The sequence below is a fragment of the Perognathus longimembris genome, chromosome 15, assembly GCF_023159225.1.
Source record: "Perognathus longimembris pacificus isolate PPM17 chromosome 15, ASM2315922v1, whole genome shotgun sequence".
Lineage (NCBI taxonomy): Eukaryota > Metazoa > Chordata > Mammalia > Rodentia > Heteromyidae > Perognathus > Perognathus longimembris.
The window spans coordinates 39,052,088-39,076,773 of record NC_063175.1 but is presented as its reverse complement, the minus strand read 5'-3'; the positions used below and the strand labels follow the sequence as shown (position 1 = coordinate 39,076,773).

The 24,686-nt window shown below is 42.8% G+C and overlaps 1 protein-coding gene across 3 annotated transcripts in view; it reads left to right on the top strand.

Moving 5' to 3' along the window:
- Loxhd1 (lipoxygenase homology PLAT domains 1) overlaps positions 1–24,686 on the top strand; it is a 134,286-nt gene that overhangs the window by 34,851 nt on the left and 74,749 nt on the right. For all 3 annotated transcript variants that reach the window (XM_048363360.1, XM_048363359.1, XM_048363358.1), the window contains exons 8-14: positions 1,509–1,759; positions 6,802–6,937; positions 7,816–7,976; positions 9,235–9,321; positions 9,761–9,896; positions 20,412–20,566; positions 22,504–22,664. In XM_048363360.1, the coding sequence (XP_048219317.1) occupies positions 1,509–1,759; positions 6,802–6,937; positions 7,816–7,976; positions 9,235–9,321; positions 9,761–9,896; positions 20,412–20,566; positions 22,504–22,664 (1,087 nt within the window). The remainder of the gene's footprint in view (positions 1–1,508; positions 1,760–6,801; positions 6,938–7,815; positions 7,977–9,234; positions 9,322–9,760; positions 9,897–20,411; positions 20,567–22,503; positions 22,665–24,686) is intronic.

Genomic DNA, 24,686 nt, shown 5'->3' with positions numbered 1-24,686 from the left:
AGCCGTTCCCCAGCCTTGTCTACATACTTTGCTCTTTCTGGTCCTCAACACCTGTCATTCTCCCCCCACCACGTGAACACACTTCCCTCTTTTCCCTACTGTCCCAGCTTTCCTCACACTTTTCTCTCCTTTTGTCCTGAGAACCTGTTTAAAATCTCATCTCCTGATGCATTTTCTTTTCTTCCTGCTTCCAGTTACTTCTCCTGGACACTCCATGACCTACCAAGACTGGGTGATTTCTCCTTTCCTTGCTCCTTGTATCCTGGACAGCCTCTCTGGCTATTGTTCAAGACAGTTAAAGCCCTTCTGCTTCACCACTTTCCATCCTAAGTTCGGGGCACCTTGGCACAGCTTGCTTATTGTGAGGTGTCACAATTCATTGCAACAGGAGTTTTCAAAATCTTCAATGGAACAGCTTTGCTATGATCCAATTGACTGTGTTAAGATTACTGTCTCTCAGTAATGGAGGAAGAGGAGAGATGACAGCAGGTGAGATTTTCTCCTCATCCAGGCTGTGGAAGTATGTCTGGTGTGAGAAAGCCACCCTTCCAAGTGCTTTGGAAAAGGAAAGCTTGAGACTCCGTTTCTTAGAGCAGCGCCTTCCCTTTTTGTCTTCATATACTCCCCAAAGCTTGGCATTACGTAGATGTTTGCTGAACTAAGGAAAGTGTGAATGCATGAATGAATAATGCATCCATGCAAATTGATTCACAATTTGGCTTCATTTATCTCCTATGTCTTGCCTCCCAGATAAGCTTGGGATATTTATTTCTGTGGAGTCATAGTTGAGGGCATAGAGTAAGGTAGAGTAAGGAATAGGCAAAGGAAATTCATAAAGCTTAAAGTATCAATTGCCTTAGATTCCAGGACAGAATAAATGAACGCAGGCCTGCAGAATTTCTGATCTGAATATTTACCTTTGGTGTTTTCTCCTACTTTGCCCCATTTAGGGGTTAAATCTGCCACTCCTCTTTACGGTCTCTTTCCCAGAATTCTAAGTCATTACTATGCTTTCTAACAGACCCAAATTTAACATAGTCCAACCTACAAGGTCCTCTCTTTCCTTCAGTCTTTCCACACCCACCAATCAGGTGTTAAGGAAGAAAGACATAATTCTTCTGTAAAAAGTTACATTCCACAATTATCAAATAAGGAACAAGCTAAATGGATAAATCTCCATTAATGGAGTTGACTATTATAATTGGATTAGACCTAACAGAATTCATCTGGCAGCGATTAATGATGCACACATGGTAATTAACATTGATAATAACTACTATTCTTACCCAAGTTCCTCCTCTTATTTTCCTGTAGTAATAGAAGTGCTTTATTCTCTGACTCAGGTACACTGACACATACACTGAAAGATGAAGTTGCGAGTGACATTGGCTATGGTCTGAGGGAGGAGGACTTGAGGGGAAGCAAAAGTATGTGGAAGAGGTGGGAGAAGGGGAAAGATCACAATGCAACTCACTTTCCATCCTCTTCTCCCCCTGTTTCTACAACAGCGATCACCTATATTGTCACTGTCTTCACGGGGGATATCCGGGGAGCTGGGACCAAATCCAAAATCTACTTGGTTATGTATGGAGCCAGAGGGAATAAGAACAGTGGGAAGATCTTCTTGGAAGGAGGCGTGTTCGACCGAGGTCGTACTGATATCTTCCACATTGAGCGGGCTGTCCTCCTCAGCCCCCTCAGTCGGGTGTCCATTGGCCATGGCAATGTGGGCGTCAACAGAGGCTGGTACTGTGAGAAGGTAAGAAGTAACTACAGGAGAACTTCCCCTGACTCAACCCTTCTCTTGTTTAACCTTTGAGTACAAGTTTTAACCTGACTCCTACTTCTACTTCCTTTAGAAACAATTCCAGAGCACATGAGCACTCTTTTTCATCAGGCATTTTGGGTATAACATGCTTACCCATCCTGGTGGTCAGGAATGAAAGCAGGGTGGCCAATCCAAAGGTGATTACTTGGAGGCTGTAATTACTTGCTTCCTGGTTCAGTGTTTTACCTCAGTTTATAAAACCCTTAGTTAAGATGTAAATTTAAAACATACACATTTTAACTACATATGCTTATAGACATATATTATAGCATGTTGTATTTAAAGAATAGTTATATATTTAAAGAAAATAAAAATATAATAATAGAGGTAATAAAAACATATCAATACTGGTTTTTATTTTGGCTCATACTGATGTATGAACTCAGGGCCTTATGCCCTTGGCTTTTTTTTCTCTCTCAAGATTTGGTACCTTACTGGCTGATTCATTCTCTCCCCTCAAGGGAAGATGCTATTATGAATTTTGTCTATCTAATCTTTTTCTTTTCTTTTCTTTTCTTTTTTGCTGGTCAACAAAGCAGTTGATGAATGCAATACATCTTGGTCAATGTCTCCCCTTTCAACTCTGTCTTGTCTTTAATTGGTAGTTGTCATTCATTGTTATACATCAGAGATTCATCTAAATGATAGCAGAAGCCATAGCTCACCCATTTCCCTGTTGTAGAGTAGTTCATGTATGTGGCCATTCTTCCATTGATGGATATTTTGGGGTTATTTCTTGTTTGTTTTTTTACTATGATGCCATGAAAAAATATTTTTTTTTTGCCAGTCCTGAGGCTTGAACTTAGGGCCTGAGCACTATCCCTGGGTTCTTTTTGCTCAAAGCTAGCACTCCAGCCCTTAAGTCAAAGTGCCACTTCTGGATTATTCTATATATGTGGTATTAAGGAATTGAACCCAGGGCTTCATGTATTCAAGGCAAGCATTCTACTACTAGGCCATATTCCCAGCCCAAGCTGCAAACTTTTTATGGTATCATAATTCAAACCCCAAGAAATAACCCCATAATTCAAAATTTTTTCATGAGCAACTGGGAATATGACCTAGTGGTAGAGTGCTTGCCTCCTATATATGAAGCCCTGGGTTCAATTCCCCAGCACTACATATATAGAAAATGGCCAAAAGTGGCTCTGTGGCTCAAGTGGCAGAGTGCTTGCCTTGAGCAAAAAGAAGCCAGGGACAGTGCTCAGGCCCTGAGTCCAAGCCCCAGGACTGGCAAAAAAAAAATTAAAATAAAAAAGTTTGCAACTTTATCTTTGCCCATACAGACAAGGGCTTCTCAGGATAGATATTCTAGGTCATTCAGCAAGTTACTTTTGCGCTTTCAGAATTATGACTGCCAAAACATTCTATATTATTTTCCAACCATTTTAGTTCTTAATTGGTTTTAATCCCAGAATTACTCTTTCATTTTAAAAATCAGCTTTTGTGAGGCATTAATTTAATATAATTTCATTTAGAAAACAATCTGTATGATATCATTTTAATTGTTGATGTTTATTTTACAATGCATGTTTAATTTTTGTGTAAGGACAAAGAGTTGGACATAAAATTTTGATTTTGTTTAATAAAGTTCACTAGTAAAATGTATTAGAGTTTTATACTTTTGTAGCTGCCTTCCTTCCTTCCTTCCTTCCTTCTTCCCTCTTTCCTTCCTTCCTTCCTTCTTCCTCCCTCTCCCTCTCCTTCCTTCCTTCCTTCCTCCCTTCCTCCCTCCCTTCCTTCCTTCCTTCCTTCCTTCCTTCCTTCCTTCCTTCCTTCCTTCCTTCCATCCTCCCTTCCTTCCTTCCTTCCTTCCTCCCTCACTTCCTCTCTCCCTCTCTCCCTCCCCTTCCTTCCTCCTTCCCTCCCTCCCTCCCTCCCTTCCTTCCTTCCTCCCTCCCTGCCTCCCACCTTCCCTTCCCTCCCTCCCTCCCTCCCTCCCTCCCTCCCTCCCTCTTCCTCCCCTTCCTTCCTCCCTCCCTCCCTCTCTTCCTTCCTTCTTCCCTCCCTCCCTCCCTCCCTCTCTTCCTTCCTACTTCCCTCCTTCCCTCCCTCCCTCCCTCCCTCCCTTCCTTCCTTCCTTCCTTCCTCCCTCCCTTCCTTCCTTCCTTCCTCCCTCCCTCCCTCCCTTCCTCCCTCCTTCCCTTCCCTCCCTCCCTCCCTCTTCCTCCCCTTCCTTCTTTCCTCCCTCCCTTCCTCTCTCCCTCTCTCCCTCCCTCCCTCCCTCCCTTCCTTCCTTCCTTCCTTCCTTCCTTCCTTCCTTCCTTCCTTCCTTCCTTCCTTCCTTCCTTCCTTCCTCCCTCCCTTCCTCTTTCCCTCTCTCCCTCCCCTTCCTCCCTCCTTCCCTTCCCTCCCTCCCTCCCTCCTCCCTCCCTCTTCCTCCCCTTCCTTCCTTCCTCCCTCCCTTCCTCTCTCCCTCTCTCCCTCTCCTTCCTCCCTCCCTCCCTCCCTCCCTCCCTCCCTCCCTTCCTCCCTCCTTCCCTTCCCTCCCTCCCTCCCTCTTCCTCCCCTTCCTTCCTTCCTTCCTCCCTCCCTTCCTCTCTCCCTCTCTCCCTCTCCTTCCTCCCTCCCTCCCTCCCTCCCTCCCTTCCTTCCTTCCTTCCTTCCTTCCTTCCTTCCTTCCTTCCTTCCTTCCTTCCTTCCTTCCTTCCCTCCTCCTTCCCTCCCTCCCTCCTTCCCTTCTCTCCCTCCCTCCTTCTTCCTCTTCTTCCTCCCTCCCTCTCTCCCTCCCTCCCTCCCTTCCTTCTTCCCTCCCTCCCTCCCTCCCTCCCTCTCTTCCTTCCTACTTCCCTCCTTCCCTCCCTCCCTCCCTCCCTTCCTCCCTCCCTCCCTCCCTCCCTCCCTCCCTTCCTTCCTTCCTTCCTTCCTCCTTCCCTCCCTCCCTCCTTCCCTTCTCTCCCTCCCTCCTTCTTCCTCTTCTTCCTCCCTCCCTCCCTCCCTCCCTCTCTTCCTTCCTTCCTTCTTCCCTCCCTCCCTCCCTCCCTCTCTTCCTTCCTACTGCCCTCCCTCCCTCCCTCCCTCCCTCCCTCCCTCCCTTCCTCCCTTCCTTCCTTCCTTCCTTCCTTCCTCCCTCCCTTCCTTCCTTCCTTCCTCCCTCCCTCCCTTCCTCCCTCCTTCCCTCCCTCCCTCCCTCCCTCCCTCCCTCCCTCCCTTCCTTCCTTCCTTCCTTCCTTCCTTCCTTCCTTCCTTCCTCCTTCCCTCCCTCCCTCCTTCCCTTCTCTCCCTCCCTCCCTCCCTCCCTCCCTCCCTTCCTTCCTTCCTTCCTTCCTTCCTTCCTTCCTTCCTTCCTTCCTTCCCTCCCTTCCTTCCTTCCTTCCTTCCCTCCCTTCCTTCTTTCTTTCCCTTCCTTCCTTGGGACAGGGTCTCCCATATGACGCTATCCTGGAACTCACTATATAGCCCAGGTCTCAAACTCACAATCCTACCTCTGCCTCCTGAGTGCTGAGATTGCAGATATGAACCACTACATTTGGCAGGTAATGAAATGTTTTTGTGTGAACTAATAACTTTTGCTTGGTGTGGTTTGAGGCTATATTATTAGGTAGTGAATTCAGTCTTTACTATTACCAATCTGATGTAATCTATACATTAAGCAGCAAATTTAGTCCACTTATTGGAATTACTGATATATTTGTCCTGTTTTTTTTCCTATCTTTTGCTGTTACTATTTCTTTTCAATTGATGATTTTTCCCCATTTTATTTTCCCTCAACCTTAGAATGGTTTATGTTGTTACAGATTGGTAATTAGCGAAAATAAGAGATTTATTTAGCTCTTAAAAGTCTAAGACTGGGCATCTGGTGAGGGCCTTCTTATTGGTTCATGACACTGCAGGGACGTCATTTGATGAAATGGAAGGTTCTAGCTCAGATTTTCCCTCTTCCTCTTATAAAGCCACAGTCCTGTTGGAGTAGGGCTCCACTCTTATGTCCTCCTTTAACTTAACTATCTCTAAAAGGTCCCACCTCCAAACATCATAGCTGAATCAAATTTCCACTTTCTTAATATCTCACAGGGTTAAATTTTAACATGATTTTTGAGGGGAGAGCATTCAGATCATGGCATTCTTTTATGGTGATTTTGCACTATATGCTTAATGCAGAAAAGCCTAAATTCAATCAGTATCTCTAACTCTTCTCTTTGGAAATACAGGGCCTTAAAATTTTCTAATAACAACCATTATGTACCTAAGTCATATGATTTTTTTTAACCTAGTTTGTTACCTCCATTTTGAGTTATTTCTAACTTCACACATTATACATTGTTTTGTGTTTGTTTTTTTTTTTGTCTTTTTTTGGTACTGGGGATAGAACCCAAGACATTGTACTTGCTAGGCAAGTGCTTCGCCACTGAGCTACATCCCAGCCCACATTATACATTGTTTTATAGAGTCACTATTGTTTAGATCTACTTATGAGTTTGCTGGTTAGCTAGCTGCTTCTATACTTCAGGCTTTATTTCTGGTGTTAATTTCTTCCTGAAGTAAATCCTTTGGAAGTTCCTTTGATAAAGGGGAACTGTTGGCAAACTCTTTTTTGTTCTTTTGGAATATGTTTATATTTCATTCTCATTCTGGAAAGATAATTTTAGGATATAGATGAATTCTTCCTTACCCCTTCACCTCCAGTATCTTCTGGCCTCTATTAGTTTAATTGCCATTATCTATCTTTTCTCTCTCCATGCTCTGAAGATCTTTTATTTGTCTTTGGTACTCAATGAGAATGCTGTATGTAGAGGAAAAGCTTTGAGATTTGAGCTAGTAAGTTGGAGGATGGATGGCATCTACTTTGAAAGATCTCTTGGAGGAGGTATTGCTTGATTATCATTTAAAGAGCTAGGTAATAGAAGGGGCATTTCTTGGGGTTCTAGCCCACACATTTATTCACACGTGACTGAGGAGACTGATGAGCATTGTGAGCAGGTTCCCCCGAGGAACTGGATACAGGACCTGAGGCTTGTGGTCTGCCCTCCCAGGTGGTAATCCTGTGCCCCTTCACTGGCATCCAGCAGACCTTCCCCTGCAGCAACTGGCTGGATGAGAAGAAAGCAGATGGGCTGATTGAGAGGCAGCTCTATGAGATGGTGTCTCTCAGGAAGAAGCAGCTGAAAAGTGAGTGTAGGGGCTGGGGATATAGCCTAGTGGCAAGAGTGCCTGCCTCGGATACACGAGGCCCTAGGTTCGATTCCCCAGCACCACATATACAGAAAACGGCCAGAAGTGGCGCGGTGGCTCAAGTGGCAGAGTGCTAGCCTTGAGCGGGAAGAAGCCAGGGACAGTGCTCAGGCCCTGAGTCCAAGGCCTAGGACTGGCCCCCCCCCCAAAAAAAAAAAAAAGAAAAGTGAGTGTAGGAGACCAGATCTGGGGGCTTCTCAGATAGGGCAGCAGAGGCCAGGATATCAGATCATGGGGTAAGAGCTTTGAGGGAGTCCTACTTCTCAATTCTCCTCTAGAACAAAATGAGAAAGGGCCCTCCAGTGTGTTTAGTACCATATTCATTTGCACACCCGGCACCATGGTTTACTCCCATGACCCCTAAATTGAGGATGCTATTCTTATGGATAAGGGGCTAAACTGAGTGTTTTACCACAGTGTATCCTGAACATACCAGACATGGTGTGGAGAGAGTCAAATCTTCCCCTTGGAAACCATGCTAATACATTTTAGCCATTAAGAAGACCATTGAGACATCCTAGTTTTAGGGCTGGGAATATGGCCTAGCAGTAGAGTGCTTGCCTTGCATATATGAAGCCCTGGGTTAGATTCCTTGGCACCACATGTATAGAAAAAGCCAGAGGAGACACCCTAGTTTTAATAGTAAGGAGCCCTTAGCTTTCAGATTAGCGCTGGTTCTAATAGGATTCTGAGAGTAGGACATATGTGTGTATAACTTGCCCTTCAGTCCTGATCATTTTTTAAATTTTCTCCTCTTGATAACTTGAAATTGTCTTCATATGGAGTTTATGGTGCAACTTGACCTTGCCTCATAGAATTTCCTTGGTCGCTGTGGGTCTGGACGACTGACCTGAAGAAAGCTGGCACCAACTCACCCGTCTTTATCCAGATTTATGGGCAGAAGGGGCGGACGGATGAGATTCTTCTGAATCCCAACAACAAGTGGTTCAAACCAGGCATCATCGAGAAGTTTAAGGTAGGAGAGAAATGCAGTAGGGGTGGGAAAGGTAGGCGAAAATGAGCCTGTGGGAGATATTTGCCATGGGAATTCCAGGTTTCCTAAGCCAGATTTTGGACCACATTGGAAGATGACAAGGTAAAACAGAGACTTCAGGACCCTGTAAAAGAAGGAACAATTTGATCATTTATAGGCAATGTATTGAAAAGAATACAATTTTTTTGGTAAGTATGTCAGCATTGGGGCTTGAACTCAGGATCTTGCAATCTTGCATAGCTTTTTTTTTTTTTTCCTCAAGGCTGGTGTTCTACCACTTGAGTCACAGCTCAACTTCCAGGTTTTTGCTGGTTAACTGGAGAAGAGTCTCATAGACTTTTCTTCCTGGGCTGGCTTCGAACCTTAATCCTCAGATATTCTGAATAGTTAGGATTACAAGTGTGAGCCACCAGCACTCCATTGAAAGAGAAATATTTTAGATTTAGCCCTTCATCTGAAACCAACTGACCAGTCTCAAGCCTGTAGAAAGAAGCAGTGTGAAATGATTTGGGACATCTAGGAAAGGGGTGACGTAGGAATCAAGAGAACAGAGTTCCTAAACACAGTTAATGTTAGACTGCCCAGTCTGTGCATTAGAGAACAAGGACCAATTTTAACAGAAAGTATTAGTTTTACAGCATTTGAAAGGAAATTTGGCTTTCAAACTTTCCAGTATGTATATAACTAGAGCAGGGCTCCCCTACTTCTAGAAGTGCTGCTTTGACCTTTAGGAAGGAATAATTTGCAATTTGTTGCTGTCTTCTTAGAGCAGCCCATCAGTGCCTCTATTCTACCACCAAGTTCATTGCTCTTTATGTATTTGTCTTCCTGCCAGACTTGAGCCCCCGGGGAAAGGGCATGACTGCTGTATTGATCTTTTTGTCTGTTTCAGTGCCCAGCAGAGTCCTGGGGCTTTGGGCCTGCGCTCATTTGTAGGGCTGCCATATATATTTTGTTCCTGGAAATTTATTGCTTGGAAGATCTTCTTTAGGTTGCATCCCACTGTGGGTCAGTTATTTTTGTTCACTTTCACCATCCCAGACTGAACCCTTGTTCCACATGGCTGTCTTGGCTCTGTGTGCTGCTGGTTACCAGAAACATGAGAAGCAAGAGCGTTGTGAGGATGGCTCAGTGCAAGCCTATCCTCACTCTGAGGAAACATCCCAAAGCAGCACGCGCCTGCTTCTGTAAATGTATTTTCTGCATTGGGCCATTTGGCCTTCTTTTTTCCCCCTTATAGATTGAGCTCCCAGATCTTGGCAGATTTTATAAGATTCGGGCATGGCATGATAGAAGGAATCCTGGCTCTGGATGGCATTTAGAAAGGGTGAGATGCACGTTGGTGGGGGAGGTGGGGGAAAAGACAGTAGTGTCCCTTTTCATGGCTCTGTTATCTATCTATCTATCTATCTATCTATCTATCTATCTATCTATCTATCTATCTATCTATCTACCTACCTACCTAGGGTGGATATAGGTAACAGGTACTTAAGGATGGGGAAAGATAAGAAAAGGCCTTCCAAAGTAGACAGAGAACGTTCAAGAACCCATGGGACTTGTATTTTGTCCAGTTACCTGGATGCTAGGCAAGTGTAAATCTATCTGGGACTAGGGAGAGAAATATTAATCTGGCCCTCTACCTACCACAAGGATTATCTCTAGCAGATGGACTTTGTCCTACCAAGATGATAGCAGAATGGGGACTCCAGAGCACAGATGAGAATCTCTGGTACAACCCACCTACTCACCTCAGGACTTCATTTTAGATGACACTGATGAATACCCTGAACAAGGACAAATATAACTTCAATTGCAATCGCTGGCTGGATGCCAATGAGGATGATAATGAGATTGTGAGGGAAATGACTGCAGAGGGTCCAACAGTGCGGAGGATAATGAGCAGTAAGTACTGACTGGCTCTCCATCTTGGGGGAGACAGTGGAGCTCCAGCTTGATGTGCCAGTGGGATTCTCACCCACAAGCTGATAGTTTGTCTACTGGGCACCAGCAGTATCTCTGAATGCCACAGTATTTAGAAGACCACAGCCTCAAGACTAGATTGAGGTAGTCATCTTCAGGGCATATAATACTAAAACTCTACCATGACAGGTGTGGCATGGCGGGAGGGGCACTGATGGGTGTTCCATGTGGCCATGAAGGAATGAGAAGAATCTTCTTACCCAATTCAAATTATGGAATTTGGAAAGTATTTTCTCAAAAGAAAGACTGAATTGAATTATTGTAGCCACATTTTACTACTATCTAGTGAGTCTTCTATCTCTATTTAAGTCCAGTAGGGATTAAACTTTGTATCTGGAGTCCAGAACTCACTTCCAAAAGCAAAAAGGAAATGACTCTGCCTCTACATTAGAGTACTGGTAAAGTACTGGTAGAGTACTGGTAAACGTTCCATTCTTTTCCCATAGCAGACATTACTCAACAATCACAGCATTCTCACTCAATGAATCTGAAATGATCTTGCAGCCCCCAATACAGCACTGCAACAGATACTAAAACTGGAATTTAAAATAATGAATCCATTTGTTATCCTTGTGGCAGTCCTTAATTTTTTTTTTTTTTTTTTTTTTTTTTTTTTTTTTTTTTTGCCAATCCTGGGCCTTGGACTCAGGGCCTGAGCACTGTCCCTGGCTTCTTCCCGCTCAAGGCTAGCACTCTGCCACTTGAGCCACAGCGCCACTTCTGGCCGTTTTCTGTATATGTGGTGCTGGGGAATCGAACCTAGGGCCTCGTGTATCCGAGGCAGGCACTCTTGCCACTAGGCCATATCCCCAGCCCTCTTAATTTTTTTTAATAATAAAATAATATTGCAAGAGTCATGAAAGGTTAAGAAGATATGGCAAATGAGGTCCCCCATGTCCTGTAACCCTACTAAATATTTCAACTGTATCATTCACAGATTATCTTCATTCTAATTAGAACTCTGTTTTCAGAGTAGAAGTTTTATATGTATTTGTTAAAACGGTTTGTTTGGAGATATACTCAAATTCACACAACATACATACATGCACACACACACACACACACACACACACACACACACATACACACACACACACACTCCCAAATAGCTAATACCTAAAATAAGACCATCTGGTCTGTCAGTTTAACTAGGTTAGCTTGAAATCAGCATCATGCTTACCCTATTTTATGATTCATCTTCATTCTTAAGCATACTACTGAAGAATATTTGCATTTGGACTGGAGGCATGGTAGAGCACCAGTTGAGCAAACAAGTTGAGCATGGCAAGGCTCTCAGTTCAAACCCCAGTTTTTTTTTTCTTATTTATTGTCAAGGTGATATACAGAGAGATTACAGTTTCATATGTTAGGCATTGGATACATTTATTGTACTGTTTGTTACCTCCTCCCTCATTCTCTCTCCCCCCATGGGTTGTTCAGTTGGTTTACACCAAACAGTTTTGCAAGTATTGCTTTTGTAGTTTTTTGTTTTTTTTATCCTGTGTCTCTTGATTTTGGTATTCCCTTTCACTTTCCTAGTTCTAATACCAGTATATACAATTTCCAATGTACTGATAAGATATAGTGATAGTGCAGGTACAACCACAGGAAGGGGATACAAGAGGATCATCAACAATAGAAACTACGGTTTCACATGGCATGTTGAAAGTAATTACAACAGTGATATAACACTCGTTTCCATAACATGGAGTTCATTTCACTTAGTATTATCTTATGCATTCATAGGGGCATAGCTGTTAGGCTCTTGTGATCCTCTGCTGTGATTAGCCTAAATCTGTGCTAATTATTCCCTATGAAGGAGACCATGGAGTCCATGTTTCTTTGGGTCTGGCTCACTTCACTTAGTATAATTTTTTCCAAGTCCTTCCATTTCCTTACAAATGGGGCAATGTCATTCTTTCTGATAGAGGCATAAAATTCCATTGTGTATATGTACTACATTTTCCTGATCCATTCTTCTACTGAGGGGCATCTGGGTTGGTTCCATATTCTAGCTATGACAAATTGTGCTGAGATGAACATTGTTGTGCTGGTGGCTTTAGTGTGTTCTTGTTTGTGGTCTTTTGGGTAGATGCTGGGTCATAGGGGAGCTTTATGTTTAGCCTTCTTAGGAAGCTCCATACTGCTTGCCAGAGTGGCTGAATTTACATTCCCACCAACAATGAAGTAGGGTTCCCTTTTGGCCACATCCCCTCCAACATTTATTATTGTTAGTTTTCTTGATATAGGACATTCTTACTGGGGTGAGATGGAATCTCAATGTTGTTTTGATTTGCATTTCTTTTTTTCCCCAAATTTTTATTATCAAACTGATGTACAGAGAGGTTACAGTTTCATACGTTAGGCATTGGATACATTTCTTGTACTGTTTGTTACCTTGTCCCTCATACCCCTCTCCTCCTCCCCCTTACCCTTTCCCCCCCGAGGTGTTCAGTTCACTTACACCAATCAGTTTTGCAAGCATTGCTTTTGTAGTTGTTTGTCTTTTTTTACCCTGTGTCTCTCAATTTTGGTATTCCCTTTCAATTTCCTAGTTCCAATACCAGTATACACAGTTTCCAATATACTCAGATAAGATTACAGAGATAGTGTAGGTACAACCACAGGAAGGTGATACAAGAACATCATCAATAATAGAAGCTACAGATACACCTGGGACATTGAAAGTAGTTACAACTGTGATATAACAATTGTCTCCATAACATGGAGTTCATTTCACTTAGCATCATCTTAGGTGTTCATAAGGGTATAGCCACCAACAATGAAGTAGGGTTCCCTTTTGGCCACATCCCCTCCAACAATTGTTATTGTTAGTTTTCTTGATATATGACATTCTTACTGGGGTGAGATCGAATCTCAATGTTGTTTTGATTTGCATTTCTTTTATGGCCAGTGATGTAGAGCATTTTTTCATATGTCTCCTGGCCATTCTCATTTCCTCATCAGAGAAGTCTCTGATTTGCATTTCTTTTATGGCCAGTGATGTAGTGCACTTTTTCCTATGTCTCTTGGCCATTCTTATTTCCTCATTAGAGAAGCCTCTTTTTAAGTCTTTAGCCCACTTTTTGAGGGGGCTGTTGGTTCTTTTCTTTGTGTCAAACCCCAGTTTTTTTGTCTGTCTGTCTGTCTGTCTGTCTGTCTGTCTGTCTCTCTCTCATGTATTTGATAGCCTGGTGAAGAACTTAGGAAGTTATTTGACATGATGAAACTATTAGCAACAACAAGAACTTAAATAGACCTTTTGCTTCATGGCTTTGTGTCTGTCTTTTAATAGTCTAGCTTATCCTTTTTATAGTCTACCTTTTTATGGCTCTATCTTTTTATAGTCAATGATACTTGCTTTGGAAACAAAGCTATCATCTATCTGTAAATATGACAACACTGCATGACCCTTTTCACCCACCCACTCACCCATCTAATTGGAGCTTTTTGTGATATGTGGCCCATCAAGGCAGAAATTCATCTACTATTACCTAATCTATCCATGTAGTTTGCCAGAATTGAGCATACACATACAAAGAACTGGAAACAGGTCCTTGGAACTGAATTGCTTTCTATATGTTTCTTGTTAATACTCATGATTCTGCTCTCTGTCTTTCCTAAACTCTTCTGTGGGTTGCTTCTCAAAATTTTATAGCTGAAAGCTCTGGACCAACTTTCTCTGGTCTGCTACATTAAATGTTCTCAAACTTCAGGCTGCTTTGTCATTTGGAGGGCTTGTTAAAGCAAACTTCTGGGTCCCACTGTAGTTATGGATTCAGTAGTTCTATAGTGTACCGCAAGAATATGCTTGTCTAACGAATTGCTTGGGGGGGCCCACACTTTGAGAACCACTGTGATAGCACACAAGTCACTTTTCCAGCTTCTCTGCAGCTCCCAAAATTTTGCTTCTGTTTCTATACTTGTTCCCCTACCCCTAGTCTTGGTTTGAAAAAAAGAAAGAAAAAGAAAAAAACAGAAAAAAATATAAAATTGGCTTGTTTTAAATCTTTTATTTCATGTGTCGTTTCTTCATGAGTTTTTTCCTAAGAGAAATTTGCCTTTTTTTTTTTACTTAGAATGCCTCAAATGTTTTTTCTTTTTTTTTCTTTTCAAATTTTTATTATCAAATGGATGTACAGAGAAGTTACAGTTTCATACGTTAGGCATTGGATACATTTCTTGTACTGTTTGTTACCTTGTCCCTCATACCCCCTCCCTCCTCACTCTTTCCCTCCCCCCCATGGAGGTGTTCAGTTCTCTTACACCAAACAGTTTTGCAAGCATTGCTTTTGTAGTTTTTTGTCTTTTTTTACCCTGTGTCTCTCAAATTTGGTATTCCCTTTCAATTTTCTACTTCCAATACGAGTATACACGGTTTCCAATATACTTAGATAAGATTACATAGATTGTGTAGGTACAACCACAGGAAGGTGATACAAGAACATCATCATTAATAGAAGCTACAGATACACATAGGACGTTGAAAATAGTTACAACTGTGATATAACAATTGTTTCCATAACATGGAGTTCATTTCACTTAGCAACATCTTATGTGTTCATAAGGGTATAGCTATTGGGCCTTGTGATGCTCTGCTATGACTTGCCTAAACCTGTACTAATTTCAAATGTTTTTTTCTTATCTCTTCTGTCTTTGCCTTGATTGATGCACAACTCTCCCTCCAGAATCCTGTTTCCTTCATCATAAACTGTGGGGTAAGGAGGGAGGAGGACATCTTCCTGACCTCCTCTGTACTTCTAGACTGTTGCTGTGGGTCTCATGAAATTGTCACCTCCCACAGCTCAGTCTCCCAGTGCCCTCCAGTTACCTGGCCCAACTCACTGAAGGTGGTGTGATCTACCCTATTCTGCAGACACCAACCCCTTCCATAGTCCTAGGACAACACATTAGCTTACTGGGGTGTCCACAATACTCTAATATTGATATTGTGGCTTAGTTGAAGAAATTTGTTTACTATTTACTGGCCTCAGACTGGCCAGGCAGACTCTCTACCATCTGAACTATGCCCCCAGATAACTTTTGCTTTTATATTTAAAATAAGATATTCCTCTTTTTCTAAGCTGACATACACTGATTCTTCTATTTATGTTTCCTGCATAGCTGGATGACAGACATATTCACCGTGCCCAACTTCTTACTGGTTGACCTGAGGTCTTATGAACTTTTTTTTAGCATTGAACTCTGACCCTTCCAACCTCATGAGTAGCTAAGATTACAGAAGTGAGATACTGCATCTAGCTCCCAGAAATTTATTTTCATATAGCTCTCAAAGCTAGGGTCCAAGATCAAGGTGTTGGTAGGGTAGTTTTGCTTTGTTTTCCTGAGATCTCTTTTCTTGACTTGCACCCTTACATCATCTTCCTTCTGCGCATATGAGTGTCTGTATCCTAATCTCTTCTTTTATAAGAACACCAGTTATAACAGGCTAGGGCTCACCATATGATGTCATTTTACCTTACTTACTTATTACAAGGCCTATTTCCAAACACAGTCATATGCTGAGGTACTGAGGATTAAGATCTCTCTCTTTCTCTCTCTCTCTCTGTTTCTCTCTCTCTCTCTATATATATATATATATTATATATATATATATATTCGTGATAAGAATCATAATTCAACCCAGAACCATCATTCAAAGTACAGTGGAAGATCCATCTGCATGAAAACTGACATGGACCAATGATGGTCACAGTGACAGCAATCCCCTGATTCTTCCCTTTTCTTAGAAGGGAGAGACAAGGTTCAATGCAGTCCCCAAGAAGCGGGGCTGGGGATATGGCCTAGTGGCAAGAGAGCTTGCCTCGTATACATGAGGCCCTGGGTTCGATTCCCCAGCACCACATATACAGAAAACGGCCAGAAGTGGCGCTGTGGCTCAAGTGGCAGAGTGCTAGCCTTGAGCAAAAAGAAGCCAGGGACAGTGCTCAGGCCCTGAGTCCAAGGCCCAGGACTGAACAAAAAAAAAAAAAAAGAAGGAAGGGCCATACAGACACCTAATTCCACCTCAGTCCATCTCTGTTCAGCTCTGATCCTAGAGGGGTGGTCAACCTGTCAGAATCTCTGCAGATGTGTTGTTCATGTGTGTATGTATGTGTTCCATAGACAGATCTAAGTGTTTGTTTGCAAATGGTTTGATGGACAGAGAAGATGACCTGATATGCCAGAGACAAAATTAGGATATGAGGCAAACATGGCATAAAACATTTGAGTCTTGACTCAAATGCAACATTGGAGATGTACAAGGATGTCTAAGATAGTCTTTAAAAACTTTGATCTTCATTATTGTTTATTGTATAGCGTGTTAAATTTCAGTTACATTTCAACCATATTTTCTCTGTTAGCAAATTTAAACATTCATCTTTGAAAACAAAATAAATTGGCCTGCATTGTTTATTAAAATGCAGATTCCTAGGTCCAATCATAGCTGTGCTGACTAGGCCCCTTCAGAGTTGTGCCCAAGAATGTGTCTTTTGTCAAGCCTGCCTCTTTGATTCAAGCCTCTGCCTGCAACCTCTCTTGACCTTGATCTACTTCACCTTGCCCTTGAAACCTTTACTGCTCCACATATTTCTGCTAGTCTGTCACTGCCATCCCATTCATGGGTATGCACAAGGCAGATCTGAGGTATAAAACTATAAGCTGTCATCTAGAGGAGATAAAAAGAGGCCTTGAAATTGGACAGGAGTTGAGTAGACTAGAGAGGGAACAGGAAATTCAAGAAATGTTTTGAAGATGGAACCAGTCAGGCTTGGCTTGATCAGTGAACTCTAAGGACACAGCTGAGGTAACCTTCCTGCCCAGGCAGGAAGATTTTTGCAGATGAAGTGACAACTGAGCCAGGTCCTCTACTAGGGGTATTGACAGGAAGGAGAGCCCCTAGGAAGAATAATGTACAATATGCAGAATGTGGGAGGCAGTCATGGCTGCTGTTTGGTTTTAGTCTTTGTTCTCTGTGATTCAATTGAAGAACCATTTCAATGACAAAAAATTCTAGCAATTAGCATAACTAGAAGGGCTGAATATAGTTCCAACTATAAGAGCAGTTTTTGCCTTCTGGGAGGTTCCTGAAAGTTATTTGAGCTCCTGTAACTCCAATTGCTTTCTCCCAACTGTTCTTTCTGCCCCCCTCACACACAAATTCTCTTGTTCTCAGAACACACCTGTGTCCTCACTCAGATATTCTTTTCCATCCTGAGTTATAACACTAAACCAAGCTAATGGCAACATTTCCCTGTCCCCCACGACACCCCCCATCCATTTGGCACTGGTGCCTAATAAATAATGGCATGGTTTCCTAGAAATCCTTTAAGTACTGAGTCTTGGAATCGGGAACAATAAGTAAATACCAATTAAAAATCAATTCTCTGAGCTTGAAGTTGTGTGTCCCATTTCTCCTACAAAAGAACGGTCTGCTAAATAAGCAATTAATGCAATGTCTGAACGCCCAAGGTTTTGGGGAGTGATCGTACTGATTAACAGAGACCAGGAGACATGGACAAAACACATATGAGCTCATATTTTATTGTGTACCTTGCCTTTCCCTCAAGAGCTACAGGACATAGTAAAACAAATGAGATCTGTGTTTTCCACTGTGATTACACATCACTGATGAGTGGGCAGGAGTCCATTGGACTTGAGTGTCAAACATATTCCTATCGTTAATCAGACTGAGCTGTAATTTTGAAATTAAAGCCCAAGAGGTTCTGGCACTTACCCATCTGTTTAAAGTCTTTCACTGCTGATGTCTAACAATATAATGATTTTTAATTGTTCATGGACTTCTGGTCAGCACTTGGGGCCTTAATGGCTGTGAGGCTCCAGGGGCAACTAAGCAGGAAAAAGATCTGTGAGGGCCTCTAACTGAGTGGACCTTAGCATTGCCAGGCATTTCTGAATACAGTCATCATTTGACTTCTGGGAATTGCCCAACAGCTACAGCGATAAAATAGGGCTGACTTTCATCACAACTTACAGTGAAGTGTATTTGACTCCCCTTTTGTGCCTCCTTTCTACTCTTGAGTTTGTACATTGGTCATTGCTATCCATTCTTCTTCCTGTCTCCACCCCCATATCATTGAGAGTGGCACACAGAACCAACTTCTGCAAAGGCTGAAGGTGTAGCACCTGTACTATTGAACTTTCAAAAAGAGTTAATTACAGAAGGAAGGGATGGTTTAATTGCCTCCCAGCAAGGTGACAGTGTTAGGGAGCAGGAGACTTTTTCCTCAACTTCAACTCATGGTTTAAGGGCTGGCTTGTGCTAGCTCTGCTCAAGGAGGGCTCCGTGGTTTATTCTAACAGGTACTTTTGGCCATTCACACACTAAATAGTCTTTTTTTTTTTGGTTAAATGTCACTGTATCTCCAACTGTCATACTGAAGAAATAATTTTTGCATGGAATTAAACTTCTCAGTGATTTGTCTCATTCCTGATATACTTTATTCATTTTTGATGGACTACTAATGAATAGAGTCCATTAAAAAAAACAACATTCTTCAGATATAATTCATTTGTCAGATAATTCACCCCATTAAACAATACCATCTCTGTCTAATAAAAAGTTGAATTTCTTTTTAATTATTTGGATACTGACAGCTTTCAAACCACATCAGTCCTCTCTCCCTTTCTGCCTCATATCTGAGAAAGCTGCTAGGAAAGCCTGGATCCTCCATCCTTTGGCACTGCTAGACTTTCAAATCACCTAAGTCCTTTCCCAGCAAGGAGCCTTCATTCAATCTCGCCACCTACCCATTACCCATCTTCCTGCTGCCTCAACCATTGTTGGACTTTCTTGGAGGCCTGTTGAGCTTTCACAAGGACTCTTCACTGTATGAATAATACATCTTAAGTTTGCTCTTGTAGATGTATAGCTTCATCGATTTTGGTGTCTGAGTAACTGGTACAGGCAGACCCATCCCATGACCATCAGACCCTCCCTTTTGATTGAAATGTTAAGTCCATTTATAGGCTTACATTAGTTAGCTTTCATTAGAGGAAGGATTTCATTGCTATATTTCCACACATTTATAGTGTGCTCCAATCAGCCTCATCCCATCTTATTTTTCCTTCTCTCCTTCCCCATTCTCAAAATAATGTCAGTAGATTTCCTTGTGCAATTTTCAGAGTTGCAAACAACTTAGATAATATTCATCCTTTTAAAATGTATTTGAAAATTCTTCACCCCCTAATATTCTTTTCCCTATCTCCTCCTTAGTTAGACTCATGTTCTGTTTGTCTATATAGAGATATGTAAATGTACACATATGTATATGTCTATGAATATGTATGTCCTTTAGGTCTAGCTTCTACATATGAGTGAAAATGTAATATTTTTGAGCTTGTCTTGCTCAGCCTGATGGTTCTCCCATGCATTCATTTTTCCTGCAAATGATATAATTTAATTTTTCTTTATGGCTATGTAATACTCCATAGTATGTATATATATATATACACATATAATATTTTCTTTATCCATCCATCCATCTGTTGTTGGGCACCTTGGATACTGGGCTATTGTGAACAGTACTGCAACCAACATAGACATGCAGGTATCTTTCTTGCATGTTGACTTATTCTCCTTTAGAAATATGCCTAATCGTGGTATGGTGGAGTCACAGGTAGGGTCTTTTTTTCACTTTCTTTTGCCAGTCCTGGGGCTTGAACTCAGGGCCTGAGCACTGTCCCTGGCTTCTTTTTGCTCAAGGCTAGCACTTTGCCAACTTGAGCCACAGTGCCACTTCTAGCCTTTTCTATATATGTGGTGCTGAGGAATCAAACCCAGGCCTTCATGTATAGGAGGCAAGCACGCTTGCCACTAGGCCATATTCCCAGCCCTTTTTTTTCAATTTTGAGGGTCCTCCTTATTGACTTCCACAATGGTTATATTAGGTTACATTTCCATCAAAAGTGTCTGAGTGTGCCTCTTTTTCAACATCCTTACCAGCCCTTGGGGTTGTTTGTTTTCCTGACTAGGGTGAGAGAAAATCTCCCCTAAGGGAGCTCATGAGCATTTCAGTTTTATGAGTCTTATCTTTGAAAATTTACAGTTGGGGAGCCTAAAGTAGGGTATAGATGCTGAATTTTATAGGCTGATATTATTTATAGAGAGAGGGATTTTACTATTACAACTCCACACATGATTACACTGTATTCCAATCAATTTCACTCCATCTATCACAGTTACTGCCCTCCTGTTCCTAAAAGGAATCTAAATTCATACGAAAGACTTCCATGGGATTCTGACAATTGGCCATGATTGGGAACATGAGGTCTGTTTAGACCAAGGGATTTGGATAGTTGTGGCAAGAGGCAAAGTCAGGCCCAGCAGAGCTGGGAGAGAGGAGAACATAAGGCTTAGAGATGGGAAGAGATGCTGTCAGCCAACTGTGTCCCTCTCTTCATCCCACCTGCCAGTGGCCCGGTACCGTGTGACCGTATGCACAGGGGAGCTTGAAGGTGCAGGGACCGATGCCAACGTCTATCTCTGCCTTTACGGTGATGTAGGGGACACGGGCGAGCGGCTGCTCTACAACTGCAGGAACAACACCAACCTGTTTGAGAAAGGCAATGTAAGTGGTGGCAGTGTGCCACCTCTCCCTCTCCCCTGCCTTCTCTGCTCTTTTGTTTGGGGCTGATGGCTGATGCAGGGGCTCTCATATAGCACAGATCACCTCTCTGGGTGAGAGGAATGGCAGATGGGACAATCCTGCAAGAGACATTAGTGGGGCATAGCAATGTCTGCTCTATTTTGTTTGTGAGCTTTTGGCCCACCATGACTCGCTAACATGTGAGATACCTACATGAATCTCCGAACTATACAAGAGGAGCTTAAGAGACATCCCAGAGGAGTCATGGTCTCCCTTTCCCAGGCTTTAGGAAGAGGGGAGAGAGGAACAGCATGCACCTTTCTTACCTCGGGGTGGGAAGAAGGGGAGGGGTGCCAGGCATCTTAGCTGTGCACTAGAGGAGTCAGGCTGGATAAAAGCTGAGCAGGTGTTCAAGAGCCAAGGGAGCTTTGCATTTCCTACTGGGCATGACTACTGGGGCAATGTATTCTTTTTTGAAAGAGAAAATAAGAAAGATATTAAATATGGATATGGGAGAACTGGTTCTGCTGCTAGACTAGCCGTAAGTATATTCGGTTTTCCTTTCAATAACCCACTGCGTGGCTTTACTGGGGTAGGGGGGATTAGCTTCCTCATGCCTACAGTGAGGGAAAGGATGCTGCTGTGATGATTAGGGAGAGTTGATGTACTGCCACTCAGATCATATGTGACTTGTGGTGTAAGTAGGTATTCAGTAAAGAGTCACTGCAGCAATACAGTAATACAATGAGGCTCGAAGGTGAAAGGGATTTGCAGATGTCTTTGCTCTGTTTCCTTTCGCTACCCCTTCCTTGGTGAAGTGGAATATGAGCTTTGGAATGTAAGGTGAGACTTCTGTCTAGGTCAATCCAAAGTGGCTTTTTAATTTGGATCATAAGCAAAGACTCTCTGAACAGGAAGCTGTGGGTTGGCTCAGGTACATTTGAGGAGAGGGGATACCTTTCATACTTCCTTCCCAGCCACCTTTTTCTTTATGCTTTCCTACTATTTTCTTTCTATGTCTTTGGACATCTTTCTCCTACACTAGTCTCTCTCTTTTTTCTTGTCCCTGGAGGCTCTCAACTGCATTCATGTAGACTTGAAATTCTCTAGCCCTTACCATGTATTTGCTGTCTCAGTGGTGGGCAAAACTTTAAAGTTAGTAAGATAATCCTCTCAAACAATTTTCTTCTTTTAGAAGGGGACCATTGGTTCTCCATAGCAAAAAGCTAGAGCAGATTAGCCAGGGAGTAAATTCCTTGTACCTAGTGGCTGATAACTTCTTCATATATCAATACTTTCAGGGAAGCTACCATTTAAAAGGAGATTCCAGGTCTGGGAATTGTGACACACACCTGTAACCCCAGCTACTCAGGAGGTAGATATAGGAAGATCTTTAATTTGAGGCCAGTCCAAGAAGGTCGTGCAAGATTCTGTCTCAAAAATAAAAGAAAAACAAAAGAGCTAAGGGAATATCTTCCATTACTGAATGTTTGCCTAGCATGTGCAAGGTCAAGGGTTCAAGTCCCAGCAGTAAGAAAAAAAACGAAGCCTGGAATAACATCTAATGGAGACTATAATTCAATGACAGGTACTATTTTCAAATGGAGACAACTAGAAGTGCCACCAACAAGGCCACCAACAGTGACACACACACACACACACACACACACACACACACATGCACGGAAGGCCACTTGCTTAACTAAAACCTACAGGCACAAATTTTTGGGGACTTGATTTTAATGAGGTTCTGGCAGGAAGAATGGGGAGTGGGGAGCACAGTCTCTATTGTACCTGTGAAAGAGCAGTAGCCCAGCCTCATCCCTACTTTGATGACTTTGGGGTATGTGTCTTCCCTTGGTGTTTGGGTCTCACAATAGTCACCCTCCAGCTATCTTGCTGTTTTTCCCTCCCCGAAGGCCGATGAGTTCACCATCGAGTCGGTTACCGTGCGGAAGGTGAGGCGGGTGAGGGTCAGGCATGATGGTAAAAGCTCAAGCAGCGGCTGGTATTTGGACCGGGTGCTGGTGAGAGAGGAAGGACAGCCGGAGAGCGACAATGTGGAGTTTCCATGTCTCAGGTATGCGACTCTTGACTGTGTTCACTTTTTCCAGCTTGAGTTGTGGTCCCTGAATTTGAGGAAGAACCAGCCCTGTGCTTAGCCAGTGAGGAAAAAATAGTGGTTTGAGGCTGGAGTTGGTGCAAGAAAGAGGTGACCTTGCCAGTGGCAACCTAGGCCCGTGCTTCACATGTGCATCCCACCTGCACTGGGTGTTCAAGTGCACTTCTAGTTGGCTCTGTTTGAAACTAGTACCTGTTACTGATGGGTAGTCTTTGTTAGGCATTATCCCAGGTTCTTGGTGTCTCAAACAAAGAATAGAGCAAAATGCACAGGACTAATGAGAGAAGCCTGGGTGTACTGAAGCCGAAGTGAAGGATGAGTAAAGTGAGAATACATCTCACAGCATGGGAGCAGGTCTGAGTAAGAGAGCGCCATGGCCTTGAGGGTTGGTGTCTGTGACAATTTAAGGCTGATAGGAATGGAGGGAAGGGAAGCGGATCCCTCTCACAGAAGAAGTGCTCTGTGATTGGCAGTTTGAAGTGGCAGATTGTGGTTACATAACAGTTTTCCAACTGCGCATGCCCATTCCCACAATGCATTCTGCTAAAATGATACTAATGATATTCAGTTCCTAAACATGAGGCCTTACTTTATGGTTTCTCTTGGAAATTCATGGAAGGGCAACCAAGGGCAATACTGTGTATGTTTCGTAAAGAGGGTAGGTTTGTATGTGCGTGTGCATGTGTGTGTGTGTGTATGTATGTGTGTGTGTGTGCTGGTCCTGGGGCTTCAACTCAGGGCCTGGGTGGGCACTGTCCCTAAGCTTTGTTGCTCAAGGCTAGTGCTCTACCACTTGAGCCACACCTCCACTTCTGGCTTTTGAGTGGTCAATTGGGTAAACATAAGAGTCTCACAGACTTACCTGCCCTGGCTGGTTTCTAACGCAGTCCTCAGATCTCAGCCTCCCGAGTAGCTAGGATTACAGGCATGAGCTGTGAGGATTTTTTATTTTGCTGAGCAAGCAGTCTTCTGATAGGGATGTGATGTCCCTTTGGCTCAGGGCCATTTATCCGTACTTGTAATGATCATGAAGTGGGGAATTAGGAAGGGTCTTGGAGTGGGACTAGAGCAGAGACGGATTGGTGGCCTGGTGGCTATGGCAACAGGGGCTCTGTTTTATCTGCTTGCCTCATAACCATCACATCAGTATTTTCTCATGATAAAATCCAACCATTTCAGAATTTAAGTAAAGGTTACCTCAGAGGATTACATGCTAACTGAAACTTATAAAGCAAAGGTGTCATTTCATTGGAATAACCACAGATCTTCCTTGTTAATGTATTTTCAAGGTATATAATTTAGTTTTCACTTTCTTTCCCCAAATTAGAAATGAAGTAAAGTTTCTTTACTCTTTTTAAAAAATATTGTTGATGGACAGAAGGGTTACAGTTACATAAGTCATGTACATTTCTTTCTGAACAGTGCCACCTCTTGCCTCATTTTCTCCCAGTTTTTCCTTCCTGACTCCTCTTTCCCATAACTTGTATAGTTCATTTTCAACATAGTGTCTAGTGAGTATCATCACTGCATTCGTTCACCCTTTGTCCCACCATTTCTGTGCTTCTCCTAACCCTCCTCCAAACAGATAAACTTATATATTCAAGACAAAAGGTACAACGCAAAAACAGTGACAAATTAGCTTTCCTATATAACCTACATAACCGGATTGATGTCAAAGCCACTGATGGAGACACTAGAGAACAAGGAGCAGGGGCAGGGCTTCCGTGCCATCTAGGATCTAGGTGGCCTTTCACACTCACCTGCAGCTACACCTAGGAGGTGCACGCTGTAGGATCAGCTTGAGGCCTGAGCCTGCACACAGCTTCTTTCTTCACCTAAGGTGTTACAGTACTTCAACTCCCCTGAAGAGGAGCACAAAGCAGGACAAGTTTGGACTATGGCAGGTGGTGTGTGTGTGTGTGTGTGTGTGTGTGTGTGTGTGTGTGTGTGTGAAAGAGTTACTAAGCCACCAGCAGACTG